Source organism: Siniperca chuatsi, linkage group LG17, assembly GCF_020085105.1.
Source record: "Siniperca chuatsi isolate FFG_IHB_CAS linkage group LG17, ASM2008510v1, whole genome shotgun sequence".
In the NCBI taxonomy this organism is placed as follows: Eukaryota; Metazoa; Chordata; class Actinopteri; order Centrarchiformes; family Sinipercidae; genus Siniperca; species Siniperca chuatsi.
The window spans coordinates 18,166,597-18,181,494 of NC_058058.1; the positions used below are offsets into that span (position 1 = coordinate 18,166,597).

Here is a 14,898-nt window from a genome sequence, read left to right on the forward strand (position 1 = left end):
ACCATCAGTCCGAGCTAAAGAGTTTTTTGCTTTATTTTGCTGTTTTTTTCAGTCATTTCCTGTTTACATTTAAGCAGCTTCTCTTTTATATAGAAAGACAGTTTGACATCATTTACAAGTACTCTGCTCAGAACCTGTTGTCCCCCCATACAAAAATGAAACATTGGTCTCCACGTTACATACGAAAATATAATTTAAAAGCACTTGACAACAGACACGTTACAATACATTCACTGTACACAGTATATTGAAATCCCTCCCTCATCTCCTCCTTCTGCACACAGCCTCCGCTCCTCCTCTCCCACGTGTAATACTGCAACCACTGCCATAGCGACGGCGGTGTGCGTAAAGCGGGGATGGTTTTACGAGTGTTTGACAGAGCTCCGACAGGAGACTCTGTCTCCGTCCATCTCGTCCCGTCTCTGCTCTGATCCCAGCCACGGAAACTCTTCCCCTATGCTGAAAGGCAGGAATGAAGCTTTTCTATCACACGCAAACCATTATCTCAGGGTTACTTTCAGGGTACTAAGTCCACAGACGTACATTGAAACTGATACCAAGATTTTAGAGATCTTGGTTCACTTACTGGTGGACATGGATGTCTTTCAGGCCACATTTGTGCTTATTTGTTAGGTAGCACACCACTTAAAGGCATTGCAAGTACAGTACAGTTGCATGGTAATTGCTATAATCAGAAAAGAATATTAAAAGGAAATGAAGGGGTTAAATCATTTATGTTTACTTAACCTCCTAAATAAATGAGGGGTTTAAATAAACAAATACCAGAAGAAGAAAAAAAAATCTGGCATCTGCCTCGTACAGACAAGTGTTGTGTGTTCAAGTGTTATCAAAGTCCATTTAAAAGAAGGTCTCTTTGCCATTCTAACCCTGTGGTTTCCATGGCAACAGCAGCTTGGAGGACAGGAGGGTGTGTGCATGTCAGAGGTCACTGTACCCATCAAACGAACAAAAGAGAAACAGCTCATGCTTCGAGCCTTCTGCAGAATAAAAACTTTGTGCACAATGAGGGAAATGATGTCACGAATCAATGTGTCTTGGCACATGGCGCTGCACCACTCTTTTTCCTAGAGGCAATGATATGAATGATGAAATCCCAGTCAGGGGGCAACAAGTTGGTCACCGCTACACTACATGACGCGACACTGCCAGCCAGCCAGCCATCCTGCTCCACAGGAGTTGAACCAGCGGCCCGGCACAGAGAACATGACAGATCCAAGCACTAAAACACAGAATATAGTAACACTCGATAGGCTGATGACTTGGATACTGCTGAAAACACACACACTCACACTCTCACACACACACAGTACATACAATAAACTGGAATGCTCTGGTCTACAACACACACAAATGACAGGTTGTAGATGGTAATCTCATTCAAATACAAATCCACCCTCTTCTTTCACACAGTATTTCTCTCGTTACGACACAGAAAGCATGCGTGAAAACATTCCGTTGATGTACATCCACTCATCCGCACATTTTGGAGGCGTGATGAAGTAGAAAATCATTGCCACACGTTTGGCGACCTCCAGGATGAAACCATTACAACCCCCACCCCCACCCCGCATCAGGCACATGGTATGGTCAATGTTTGGCAGTGGAGAGCTGTTGGCAACAATCATGGAAAAACAAAACAACAACAAAGATCTTGGCAACTGGAATACAATATGATGCTTAACCTGCTTTCACGGCTAAGTCTCTGGAACACAGCTCTGGCACTCTGAATGAGGAAACACTGAAGATATGAAATACATGGATGGCTTCTTGTGGGGATGAAACGTTTAAGATATGGGTTACTGACCTGGGCCGTCTTCTAATACGTTCAGCGTCCCTTCCTGATCAACAGTAAAACATCGCACACGATTCAGAATGTGTCGTTATTGTGTGTGTGTCGTACCGAAAGGCGTATTAGCTCCTAATCTCTAGGACGCGGTGAGAGAAAACCTGACTCTCCAAACCTAAAGTCAGCCAGCTGTTTCACCTCTGAGGTGACAAAACTGGCCGTCTCAGCAAATAATGAATGAAAGGAACACTTATTGATACATAGGGAAAAAAACACTATCTAAAACACTGAAAAAAATATATAAAATAAAGCTTAAAAGTTGAAGCTTAAAAATAAAGTATAACTATTTATGTATATGCTCATGAATACTTTTATATATTTTTATGTACACATACATATCTGTCTATTGTTTATATATCAATATAACTATTTAAAGTATAACTTAACTCTCGCATTTAAACCCCCAGAAGTTACTGCGAAGGCACAGATCTAAGCTCAGTGAACTAACGGAAAAGGAGTGTATCGACTACTGAACTTAGATCAGCACTAATGTCAACTTCTTCCCACTCACAGACGAGCAGGAAAAGGGGCAGGGCTTGGTTGCACTTTCTGTTTCACTTCTTCTTTTACGTTTCCCCTCTCTTCTTTCATATTGTTTGTTTTTTTGTCTTTTCTTTCTGTTGTTTTTTTACAGTTAGCACCTTATGTAAGTCAAACAATACAAAAAAAATAACGTGATAGAATATACGAATGTGCAAATGTACAACAATAAAAATACTACAAAGATTTTTTTTTTCAAAAATACAAGTGATATAACATGGATAGAAAAAAAATCATATAACACAAATAAACAAAGAGATGAAAAAATTAAAACAACTTAAAGCATGCACTTGATCCTTTAGTGTGTGGGATGGGTATAAAAGGGTCGGGTAAGGAAAGTCAGGATAGGGCTATGTTTGGGGTAGTTGACTGGTGTGACCACGGGCTCTAGCCTTGAATCTTGCGCAGGATCTCAGTAGAGACAGGTGGGTGGAAGTTGATGGTGTGGTGTCTCAGGCCCTGCGAGGTCTTGTAGCTCTTGCCGCAGCGACACTTGAAGGGTTTCCTCACACGGATCTGCGTGCGGTGGCCATTTTTGGCGTGGTACTTGATACCATTCACATTCTGAAGAGACAGGGAAGAGAAGATACATTAGAAAAGGGGAGCAGGGTTACAAGAACCTCTTTATATAGAGGTGTCCCAATCTTTAGGGACCAGGAGACCCAAATATGACACGCTTTACTTAACACAACAGCCTGGCTCTGTCCAAAGGTAAGAAAATCCACCTACCAGTACCTCTAAAGCTCACTAATTAACACGTTGCATCTTTCTTATATCATGGCAAGACTCCAGGAAACGGAGTCTTGTCGTCACTCTGAGGTTGCCAGGCAACCAGCAAAGACACCAGGAAGTCATTGAACCCAGCCAAGAAATTTTACACTTTGGTTTTTTTACAGATTAAACAAATGAGATATAACATGTTAATTACTGAAGTTTAGAGGTAGCTTTAACATCCCAATTTGTATATTTACTTAACAGATTTAGCCACTTGGTAAATTAATATAAAATGGTTACCGCAATGTTTACACTAGCAAACATGACAGCGTGACAGAAGTGTTTTGTTATTTTGGTCTTCTTATGAATTAAATAAATTCAACAAGTCACATTCAACAAACATGTTCAAGAACCCCAGAGATTGAGAGAAGAATGTATAATTTGTAGGGCTAGAAATCACAAACAACATCTATCAAAGTGTGATTATATCTTTATAATCATTATATTGGGTTTTTTTTCATGTTTATCTTATTGGATCCCTTTTAGCTTTTAGATGTGGCAGTTGCTAATCTTCCTGGGGTCGACACATAAAATTACTACTGATCACTGACGCTACTGATTATAATCATTCTACAGTAGCTTTTAAAAGTAAAATTATTACAGAAACCCCTCTTCACCATTTTATATCAAAGCTGAACAAGGTCAGACCTGCATCAAACCCTGGTCAGATATTGGGTGGAAAAGTCAGGTTGGATAACACATGTGGACCCATTCAGATCAACAACAAATGTGACTTTATCCCACGTCACTGTTTTGGTCTGAAAAGGGTATAAGAGAGTAATGTTCCCACAATGTCCATTAGTTAAAGAGCACGGACTACAAGCTGAATGAGCTTTTTGTTACCAGCTGTAATAAAATTCAACCAAAGCAAATATACCATGATGGATTTATAATGTGCTTTTTCAAACAGTATGTCCAGACATGTGATACTCAGACAAAAGCTCCAGTGTGGACTTCATCAGAAACTACTAAACCTCGAGTCAGATGGCTGCATAGCTGGACTGACTTCTCAGTGCTCTGGTATAGCCTTACCTTGTATCTCTTCTTGCAGCCGGGGACGGGGCAGGCGAATGGCTTCTCCTCTCCCCCGTTCATGCACATGGAGCTGAGGATGGACTCAGAGCTGATGGCGCTTTCTGTGGTCCACGACTCATCACTGTCCGACTCCTCGTAGTCTACCTCCTCCTCATCATACTCACTGCCTGGAGGCACAATGGAGACACGCAGAACAAAAAAAACGCTAGTCAGCCAGATGAAATATGGATGGGGACATACCCAAAAGGACATCATGCCTTTGGAATTTACCAAAGAGAAATTATATGTGACTTTTTATTAATACTTTTCTCTATATTCTGCTCCTACTTTGATTCATTAGCAGCCCACATGTCACTGAAAGCACTGCTCAGACAAAACAGCAGTGGTGTGCATGTGTGTATGTGCTTCTGTGTGCGTCTGTGAGTCAAAACACAGGGGTTGGCACTGAGAAAGAGATCATTAAATGGGAGTGATCCCCATTGCTCAGCCTGGAAAAAGTGCTTTGCTAAGTGCAGGACATTTTCCACTCACATGCATGCACACACACTCTCACACACAGACATCCACATACCACATTACTGAAATGTTCAGACACACACAAAGGGCCACTGACCCCCCCCCCCATCTCACAGGAAATGCTGCACCTCAGCATGAGGAAATGGATGGCACCCTGGCACATGTCGAAAGAGGGTGTGTACATGTGTGTGTGAGTGTGTGTGTGTGTGCGTAGCCGTGCTGGTGTGCCCAGACCTAACACTACGTTTGGAACCATTTGGGCTGGAATTGGACATCTGCTTCTGGGCTGTGCAACACTCGGCCCCATGCGAACACACAGCGTGACAGCTGCTACGTAATTAGCAGAGTGTTGACTGGTCTGCTCACTGCAGGGGCCACCAAACCCAATGCACAAACAACACACGAACACACACACACACAAACACACACAGCTGTAGACAGTGGTTGGGGTTTTAGCCTCTTCCACTTTACACTCTGGAAGCAGATTTTCTTCATGATTTAAATATTTGAGGAAATATTTGTATGAAAACATATCCAACTTATTACGAAATAACTTTTTATGGTTAAAAGTGAATAATTTACGGTTTCCATTTATAGTTTGATTTACTGAATACAAGGTGAGCTGGCTCATGCTTTCTTGGCAGATATTTTGAAGTTATGTTTTGAATTTTTCTTCTCAGTCACCAGGTATGAAATGAGCTGCATTCCATTTACATTACAAATATCTTCATTTGCTCATCAGTACGCTGTCTAAATTTGATGAATAGGCTCCTGGTGGCGCAACCATAGCTGTAAGCTTTTTCTGTTTTTCTGTTAATTTGCATTAGTTAGTTTCAACACCTCCATTCACTCAACAAGTATGAGCAATCCGTCTTTCTGCGTCTCAAACACACATTTCAACACACACACCTGTCATACCTGTAGGTGTGCTGCTGCGGAAGGAGGAGGAGGGGGTGATTGGGGGCGTGACGGGAGGCGTCAGGTTACCGCTCGTGTGGCGAGGAGGCGTGGCCGTGCTGTTCCTCGATATTCCGCCGGTGATGGACAGGGACAGTTTGGGGGTGGCCTTCTTCTTCATGGTCTCCTGCTCCCGGCGCGCCGCATCCGTCATGAACCTGATGGCACGCATGGGGGCGTCATCAGTAAATCCCATGTCAAGTAAAAGTCCCTGAATCTTAGATTGACCAACAAACCTCCCATCTGACAACCGTGTTGATGTCAACTTGAGCACCTTATAAATGGAGGCACTGAAATGCCAAACTTCATTCAAAAAATATAAAAATATTTCAGTCCATCCAAAGGTTTCCCTCTTATTATTATTTACAACTTCAAGGATAATTCTGATTTATTACAACTTGGGTCTTAATTTCATTGGCCATTGTTTCTGTCAGTTATGATAACACTACACTGACCAAAGTAATTGCTCAGATCTTGGAACACACACACATTGCTACAACAAAGTCTGATGGGGCAATAAACAAGCAGTGAGACGATCCGGGAGGTTTGTAAATATGCCAGCAAGCCACATTATTTGGAGGTAAAACTGAAAGTGAGTGCACCTGAGATGTCGGTAATAATCCCTTATTGGAAAGGAAAACTGTGCATGTACAACTGCACAGCTGGAATTATACTTTTATAACCCCTATTAACTGTAGTATTCTTTATATTCTACTTTTATTTGTGTTTTCTAACTTTCTCTAGTGTTAGTTGTTGGTATAATAGGGGCCTTTAAGGTTTCATCTCATCTAATCATGGCTGTTGTACACTGGTGCTATGAGAGGGAAGTCGGAGGTTTGACAAGATATAATTGAGCTGCTGAATGAACTGCCCCTTTAAATATGCAGTCATCACAACATTGTGCAGTAAATACGGATGACATTTACAACCTCACCACTTGAACAATTACCACAGAAAACAAACCTCACCATCTCTTTCTCCCTCTGTTTTACCGTTATCTTTCTTAACATTGCGTCTTGGGAGTGATTTAACGGGGCATTAAGTGGGACGTGACACATCGGTTCACCACACAAAAACACACACATGCCATAATCCTGAAACGGCGCCTTTGGCTGTGCCGTTTGCAGCACAGGGAGTTAGGAGTGATTGTCTTGTGTGGTTTTCTGTGCTGGTCTGTGGATGAGTCACTGCTATGTCTATGGGAAGACATCAGTCATTTGAGCCTCTCTCCGCAAGCCACATCTACACACACTCTCTCTCTCACACACACACACACATAAACACAGACTTTCACTGATAGAGCAATGCTGCCCTCTATAGACAGACACCTTTGGTTGTGTGTGTGTGTGTGTGAATGTGTGTGTGTACCTGTTGATGTAGCTGAGGGCCAGATAAGTGGGCTGCTGTTGCTCCTGCTTCTCCAGGACCCGCGGATCTGTGTCTGAGAGAGAGAGACACACAGACATTCAGATTAATCACTGTTCTCTGTGGAGGGAAAATGTTGTGTGAATACTCTTAGTAAGGAGCTGACTCATACATCTATTCTTCCTGCCAGACTGGCTGATAGATTGCTGGATGTTTCTCACACTGCGTTCTCTGTATTAGTCCAAAATATGTGAGAGCCTGCAGATACATTTCAGATACTTTCATAAGCGGCGCATTATTACGCCAGCGCCAAGCACTCAGTAATTTACTAGCAATGCCTTTCCTAAAGTGACCCAAGGCTGCTTAATCATCGCCAGAGTCTGAATGTGGCAAAGAAGAAATTTGCCTTAGAGTGAAAGAGCGACTTGGAGGCTGTGATGAATGTACACAGTGTATTACTTGAAACAGACACACACACGCTTTTTCCAGTTGACTTGCTAAGTCAGTAACACTACAGTAGGCAACTTCCACTGCCTGGGGGAAGCAATGTTAACTTCAAAGCCCCACCTCCCACCCCCTGGAAAACAGGAGCAAGTGTGCATGAAAACACTGCGGGTGGGTGCATCTGTGAAGGTGCAGTGCCATCAAGCGTTCAGAGAGATCCAAACTAAAAAACTTGTAGGTTTATGCCATGGCGTGCATGGCTATGTCTGTGTGAGTGTGTGTAGACATAATTGCAGCTTTATATGTAATGGCTAGCAGATGTATTGCAATTTGGATCCAAGAACTGGATCATCTCTGTGCAACAATTAACAACACTCTCCCGGACGCTCCTTCCAACTAATCCCAAGTGTGTGTGTGTTTTTGCGTGTTGGCCTTCTTAGTGCTTCGGTTTTTAGGCTTTCACACCTCATAATTAAAAAAGAATGCAGACTTCCCACAGTGCAGGAGAACACCAAGGAGACCAGCAAACAAGAAAACAACCTTGAAGGAAATGCACACTACTGCTGCTGCTGTGTAGACCAGAGTCCTATACATGTGAGTGTATGAAAAAACACTGAAAGGGCTAGGTGAGGAAAAAAGATAGCAGGGGTATGCATCCATAAACACACACACAGGCTCACACACAAACACATACATCTGAGGTGGTCCACCGAGGTGGTCTTTAACAATCTTTTATAGCTGAGCCTTTATAATCCTACCTGCTGCTCAGATGTAGAGACCAGATCTCTCTGTGCATGCATAAGCATACACACACACACACACACACACACACACACACACACACACTCCTAGACCTACATCACTGAGAAGGCTGAGTCACGAGACATGACAATGAGAGCTAGCAGCATCTTGAAGTCTGACCTCTTTAAAACCACTGAGTTTGAATCTTTTTGTAGCTTACCCAGTTTTTTTTCTCTGTCAATATACTGAGATAATGTGATGAAATTAAAGGGATGACTACTAAGGCACTCTGAGGATATTTAAGACAAGAAAACTCAGATAAAGTAAATGTGTAATGTAACCCAATACGTAGCTCAGAAAGGTATCACCTGACTATAATGTAGCCCTCAAGACCAGGAAAACAACTTATATCGCAATATTACAACAAACCAAAACTTTCAGACAATATCTTGTCAGATATCAAACACTATTGATTGTTTTTATTATCAGTTACTCTGCCTATTATTTTCTTGATTAATAGTTTTGTCAGAAAATAGTGAAAAATGCTTGTTATAATTTTCTCTGAGCCTGAGGTGAAAGCTTCAGATTGCTTGTTTTATCCAACCAACAGTTCAAACCCCAAAGATATTCAATTCACTATCATTTATGACAAAGAAATGCATAAAAATCTGGAAGACAGAACCAGTAAATATTTGGCATTTTTGCTTGAAAAAATTACTGAAACAACAAATCAATTATCAAAACAGTTAATCAACTAATCGAGTAATCAGTGTAAACAGTGTAACAGTGGCAGTCAGCTGAAGTCAGCTAAATGCCATTTAGACAAATGTTTGACAGCCAGATATATACAAGTACCAGAAGAAAAAATGCCAGAGTTAATAACTTGACTTGGGATGTACAAGGAGCTCAGGTTTTTGCTTTAAGATGAGGTAAATGTGTGCATGTGTGTGTAGAGAAGGGGGGAGGTGGGGTGTTGGTGGAAATGGAGTAAGCCAGGTGCAGAGAGAGAGAGCTGCAGTAAATGTTCACCGGCTTTATGACTTCCGCTCACCTAGCAGGACAGGAAGCTAACACGCTGCTGATCCTGCCGCTGGAGCAGGAGGGGACCTGCACACACGCACACATTTAGACACAGACACACAGTAAGCTACATGAATATCAATTTTCACTGATTTAATTCGCAAGTTTTACATTTAACCTACACAATGCACTGCTACTCTGTGTGTGTTTTCCATCTGCGTGTGTGTGTGTGTGTGTGTGTGTGTGTGTACATGTTGCTGTGCATGTGTGCTGTATGTCTGAGACATTTTAGAGTCTGGAGGGTCTATAAATATCTTCCTAATTAGCATTCCTGTCATTAAAAGCAGCAACCAATCAACAGCCGCTCCACTCATTTCAACCAGGCATCCATCTCTCGCCAGCAGTACACTGCTGCCCCCTGCTGAATACACAGTGTGCATGTGTCCACATGTATGTGTGCATGTGTCCACATGTATGTGCACATGTGTATAGGTCTGTGTGTGTGTGTTGAAACCAGGCCAAGAATGCATGGCTTGTTTTGCAGACTGCTAATTAAGCCACAGAGAGCATTTTAAAGTGTTTCTAGAGCAGCAGGCAACCGGATGGAGGGAGAGGAGAGGAGGAGGAGGAGCAGGGGGGATGAGAGTGGGGGAAAAGGCAAACTTCTCTGTAATTACACTTCCCAGGCGCTTGGGCCCTGCAACTTCCGAAAGGCAGACTGTGTGACTGTGTGTATGTCGATGTATGTGTAGCGTGAAAAGAGAGGGTCTGCAGTTTCCAGTTTGGGATGCCAATCCACTAATTGCCCCGCTACACCCTGACAGGTCATTTGGGAAGTATGGAGAACACACTCTTTCACATGCACAAACACACGCCCCTTCCCATTTCACACCTCTGAAAGTGGGATGGGAAATAATCTGGCATCTAGGCCTGGGCTATATGGTTTAAATCATTATCATGATATCAATATGGGTATTTTCTGATATTGATTCATATTACAAAATGGCAAATGTATGAAAAAATTAAATATAAACAGAGTTGAAACAATTAGTCAACTAATCAATTAGTCGATTGACAGATAATATATCAACAAATAAATTATTATATTGATAAGTATAAGTAAGTAATTTTTCAAGCAAAAATGCTGAACATTCCATAGTTTCAGCTCTTCAGTTGTGAGGATTTGCTGCTTTTCTCTGTTATATATCATTGTAAACTAAAAATTTGGGGGTTTTGGACTGTTGGTCAGACAAGAAACTGTAATGGGCTTTTTCAGTATTTTAGGACATTTTACAGAGCCAAACAAATAATCAATTAATCAAGAAAACAATCACCAGATCAATAATCTAGACTCATTGTTAGTTGCAGCCGTACATATAAAATAATCAAATGTATGTTCAAAGCAATGAACTGTGCTCCACTGCCATGCATTACATGAGACCAACCTCTCCGTATGTGAAATGCAAAAACATTAATTATTTATATTTACAGTGGGCTTGGACTCATTAACTTGGAAAATAGAAAATTGCAACAGGATAACATGATAACTAATAATTACTTTCATAATCGATCAGTATGTTTCTTGATTAATCTTTCTGTCTATGAAATGTCTGAAAGTAGTGAAAAATGCCAATCACAGTTTCCCAGGGTCAAAGGTGACAGCTTCAAGTGCCTAGTTTTGTCTGACCAACCGTCCAGAACACCAAGACATTAATTTTACTATCATGTAAGACAAAAATAGCAACAAATCTTCATATCTGAAAATTTGGAACCAGTGGAACTTTTGCAATTTTTCTTGATAAATTATTTAAATGATTAAATAATTCTCAAAATTGTTGCTGATTCATTTTCTGATCGACTGGGTCATCATTTCAGCTTTGAAGATCATATCACCACAAAATGATTTCTCCTGAACGTCAATAAACAATAATATTCAATTATTTCTCAGCCCTACTGGCAGCCCTACAACATGGAAACTAATGCAAAGACAAATTCTGGTAATTCACCCAATACCTCCTTAGCTATGCAATTATATCTTTGTTCAAAAAAACTAACAGCAGGGAAGGGGTTTTCCTGCCTGTTAATGACAGACTGGTAAAAACTGCTTCACCATATTGTGTTTGCATTTTCCCTTTCTTTGAGCCAGGGCAGATAAAGGAATACAGCCAAACTTGGCCTGTGGGCTCAATGATGATGTCTTTAAAAGTTAGTGTAGGTTAATTATCAGCATGCTTCAGCAGAGCCTACGTTATTACAAAACAATGCTGACTCTTCGTGTCAAGGCACAGCTCAGCCTTTGATTCCAGCTGTAAAACCAAATCCAAAGGAACAAAAATAATCAAACTAAATTCTGTCCAAACAAAGCTGAGATGTTTGGGATTTCCCTGCGCTCGCCCCTGTATTTTTCCTTTCTTAACCTCATCTTTCAAATCTCTTCCCCACTTTTAATCTCTATCTACCTTCCCCTCCCTCCCTCCCAGCTCCTCTTTGTTGAGGTAAGAGGCAGGTATGCGCTTGTGCAGGTGAGAACACAGCACAACGCTGCCGTTCACACAGGCAGATGAGCCTGACATCATTACATTCCTCAGACCTTACCTAGAGCCACCGCACAAAGCCTTTGACAACAACCAAACACCAAACACAGTTCACCTAAACCCATTTCCTCTTGCATTCAGCTGTAATCTAAACAGTACAGGTATGTTATTGGAAGGCTGCTATCCTTTCTTCCAGGGTGAGGTCAGCACTGAACACCCACATATTACCCACTTTCCTCACGGAAAGGATCGCAAAAGGCTCATCTGGTCAGTTTGCTGCCAGCTATTGTGTGCTGTGTCAGAGGAGGCAGGAGTCCAAATAAGACACAGGCAAAACAAAAACAAAAACTTTTTTTTTGGGCTATGCAGCACGTAGGGTATCCTACCACAAGAGGGCAGTACAGTCTACGGTAATATGTAACATTCAAATGTTTCTAGCACAGGCCTACACTGATTTCTACACCCTGACCTGAGCTCACTTTTACTGCTATTTATGTCTGGTAGCACAAGGCTGTTGTCACCTCTGGATTATCTGATTTATTGTTAATACCTGCTTTTTCATAATCTGTTTGCACACTGCAGGATAGACCACAATCACGGCAATCTGTTATCTACAAAGCCTCAAACAACTTATTGGACGTCTCACGTGAAGGAGCTCGGAGGATCAAATTAGATTTTGATTGACTGTTGATCACACACTGCTGCACCATTTCACAACTAAAAAGTGAGTTAAATGCCACTACTGCCCCCCTCCACACACACACCTCAATCCCCTCCATCTGTCACATCCCTATGGTAACTGAATCTGCGAGCAGTATTGATTAGACTATGTGTGATCTTGACGCTGCTGATGACCAGCAGAGGGGCAACTCATTAATTCAAGTGATCTGACTGGTAAACCGCCATTCTGCTCAGCTGACGGTTGGGGTAAAAGGCCAAGCTAAGAGCCAGATGGGGCATATATCAGTGTCTGTGGGGTTTTGGCTGTGTGACTGAAAAGACAATATCTCTTCTTGCATTTCTGTCTATTTATATCCTTTAATTTGTTTACGGGTTGGTTTGGGGAAACATTGTGGTCTACATAGCCACAGGTACAAATCAAATGGCCGTTCACAGTGTTTATTTCCCCCCTGTATGGTTCATTTGTAAGTGATCCATGGAGCATATGGTAGGATGAGGAATGGTCCACAACACCACCCCCCACACCACTCCACTTTCTCCTCACCCACAAACTCAGTCACACAAAACTTAACCCCCTTTTTAGACATCAGCACACCAGTCCTGTTCCACATGTGATGTGACATCACACTTCGGGTGTCCTTACCACAGCTGGCTGTGCGGGGAACGCTCTTTGTTAGTGAGACAGCAGGTGTGCAATAACGCAGCCAATATACTGCCCCCAACCCCTTTAGAGACAGCCAGTTGCCATGGAGACTGGCTCAATGAAGCATCCATTCTACCCCCTCACCCCACCCGCTTCACACAGCCTCCTGAGGATGGATACACGCCACAGAGTGTTTTGGTGGTACACAACTCCCTAGATTGTTCTGTAGTGTAATTTAAATTTATGATGGATTATGTTAATTGGATTTCTGCAAGGTGCTTCAAGGTGCTTCAAAAAGTGTTAAATATTTAACAAGCATTACACTGCAAGGTACTAATTAGACTACATCTGAGTGTTTTTTTCTCCCCAGTTATATCAGGGCAACAGGCAATGCTAATGGCTTTTACTAATATTGTATTTACTGCATCTGCATCTAAGAGAGGCATTTCTGCAGGGACAGTTATTAGTAAAAGTGCAATTAAAACACAATATCTATTTTGTTTTTCTTGAGAGGTCACATTTGTCACATGCATTAATGGTGAAAAATATAAGTTGATAAACGTATCAATTACCACCGATAGAGGCAACATATTTTTCTAGTAAAGCACTACTTATGTCTTTATTACTCAGCAATAAGTTAAATAACTTGCATTCATTCCATACTATTCCAAACTATGGTGTTTACCCAGTAACTATTTTTGTCTGTCTAATGGTGGGTAAACTGATTGTGAGTCTCTACATGCCAGGTGACAGTTATCAGAGGGTTTGCTGTCAGATGAAAATCTAATAAACGGTGCAACAAGTTGAAGCTTGTGCATGTGAATGATAATGCCATTTCATGTCTGCCACAACTTGGTTCAACTGATACGGTGTCGATGGTAATTAAGTGACACCAACATTATCGGAAAGCTTTGCCAAAGGTGATGCCTCGATGCGTCGAGACACCTGAGGTGACAAAAGCGACAGACTTTTTTTGCAGCTCAATACACAAACGGTGTGAGAGGAGCCCCGGCTGCTCTGCATCAGGCCTGGAAACGTAAACACACGGACTCCTCTGCAATGTAGCCGTGAAACCGCTGCCTGGTCGGAATGCTAGTTACACCTATGAGACCTACGCGGCCCTCGTTGTCGAGTTACCGCTGCAAAAGGTAACTATCATAGCTAATGCAATATAAAACAAGCCGGTCACTTATTTCATAGAGAAGCCGTGTTTTTCAAAATAATTAAAGTCCCTTGTTGCTGAATAACTCCCACTCCGACGAGTCTCGACGGAGAGCGAGCAGCAGGAATAGCGGAATGCAAAGCCTATATGAGTCCAGCTAACTAGCTAGGACGCTAGCTTATACCAGCTAGCTGCCTAGCTCCGTCTCCCCCTCTGGCCCGACTCACCGATGTGATTGTCCTCGATGTGGACGATGAGCTCGGCGAGAGACTCGAACTGGAGACCGCAGCCCCCGAACCTGCAGGAATTAGAGAAGAAAGAAGCGGCGGCGATGCCCGTCATGTTTTCAGTTGCGCTGGTGCATTCACCGGGTAGAGGGGGGTCCGGGAGCCGGGATGGTGAACGAGGAGGCAGAGTCTTCGGGTTCAGGGTGGGAGCGCCGCAGAGCGCGGAGCGGCGGAGCAGACACCGGGCGGCAGCGGCGGACGCAGCTGGGAGGCAGGCGGGACGGTGGGGGTGGGGGTAGGGCTGGCTGGTGGCAGCCTACGTCACGACCTGCCTACCTGTTGGGATCTGTTCCCCCGAGGCTCTGACTGTGACATTATTGTTATTATTGATG

General features: G+C 42.5%; 1 protein-coding gene across 1 annotated transcript; it reads right to left on the reverse strand.

Annotated features, from left to right (window-relative positions):
- Nucleotides 1-15: 15 nt before the first annotated feature.
- jazf1a (JAZF zinc finger 1a) lies at nt 16-14,765 on the reverse strand. The gene is made up of 5 exons (XM_044171114.1): nt 14,507-14,765; nt 7,058-7,130; nt 5,651-5,847; nt 4,214-4,383; nt 16-2,971 (listed from the first exon to the last, which is right to left on the reverse strand). The coding sequence occupies exons 1-5, from the start codon at nt 14,619-14,621 to the stop codon at nt 2,795-2,797; spliced, it is 732 nt and encodes a 243-aa protein (XP_044027049.1). The 5' UTR covers nt 14,622-14,765; the 3' UTR covers nt 16-2,794.
- Between the last annotated feature and the right edge of the window lie 133 nt (nt 14,766-14,898).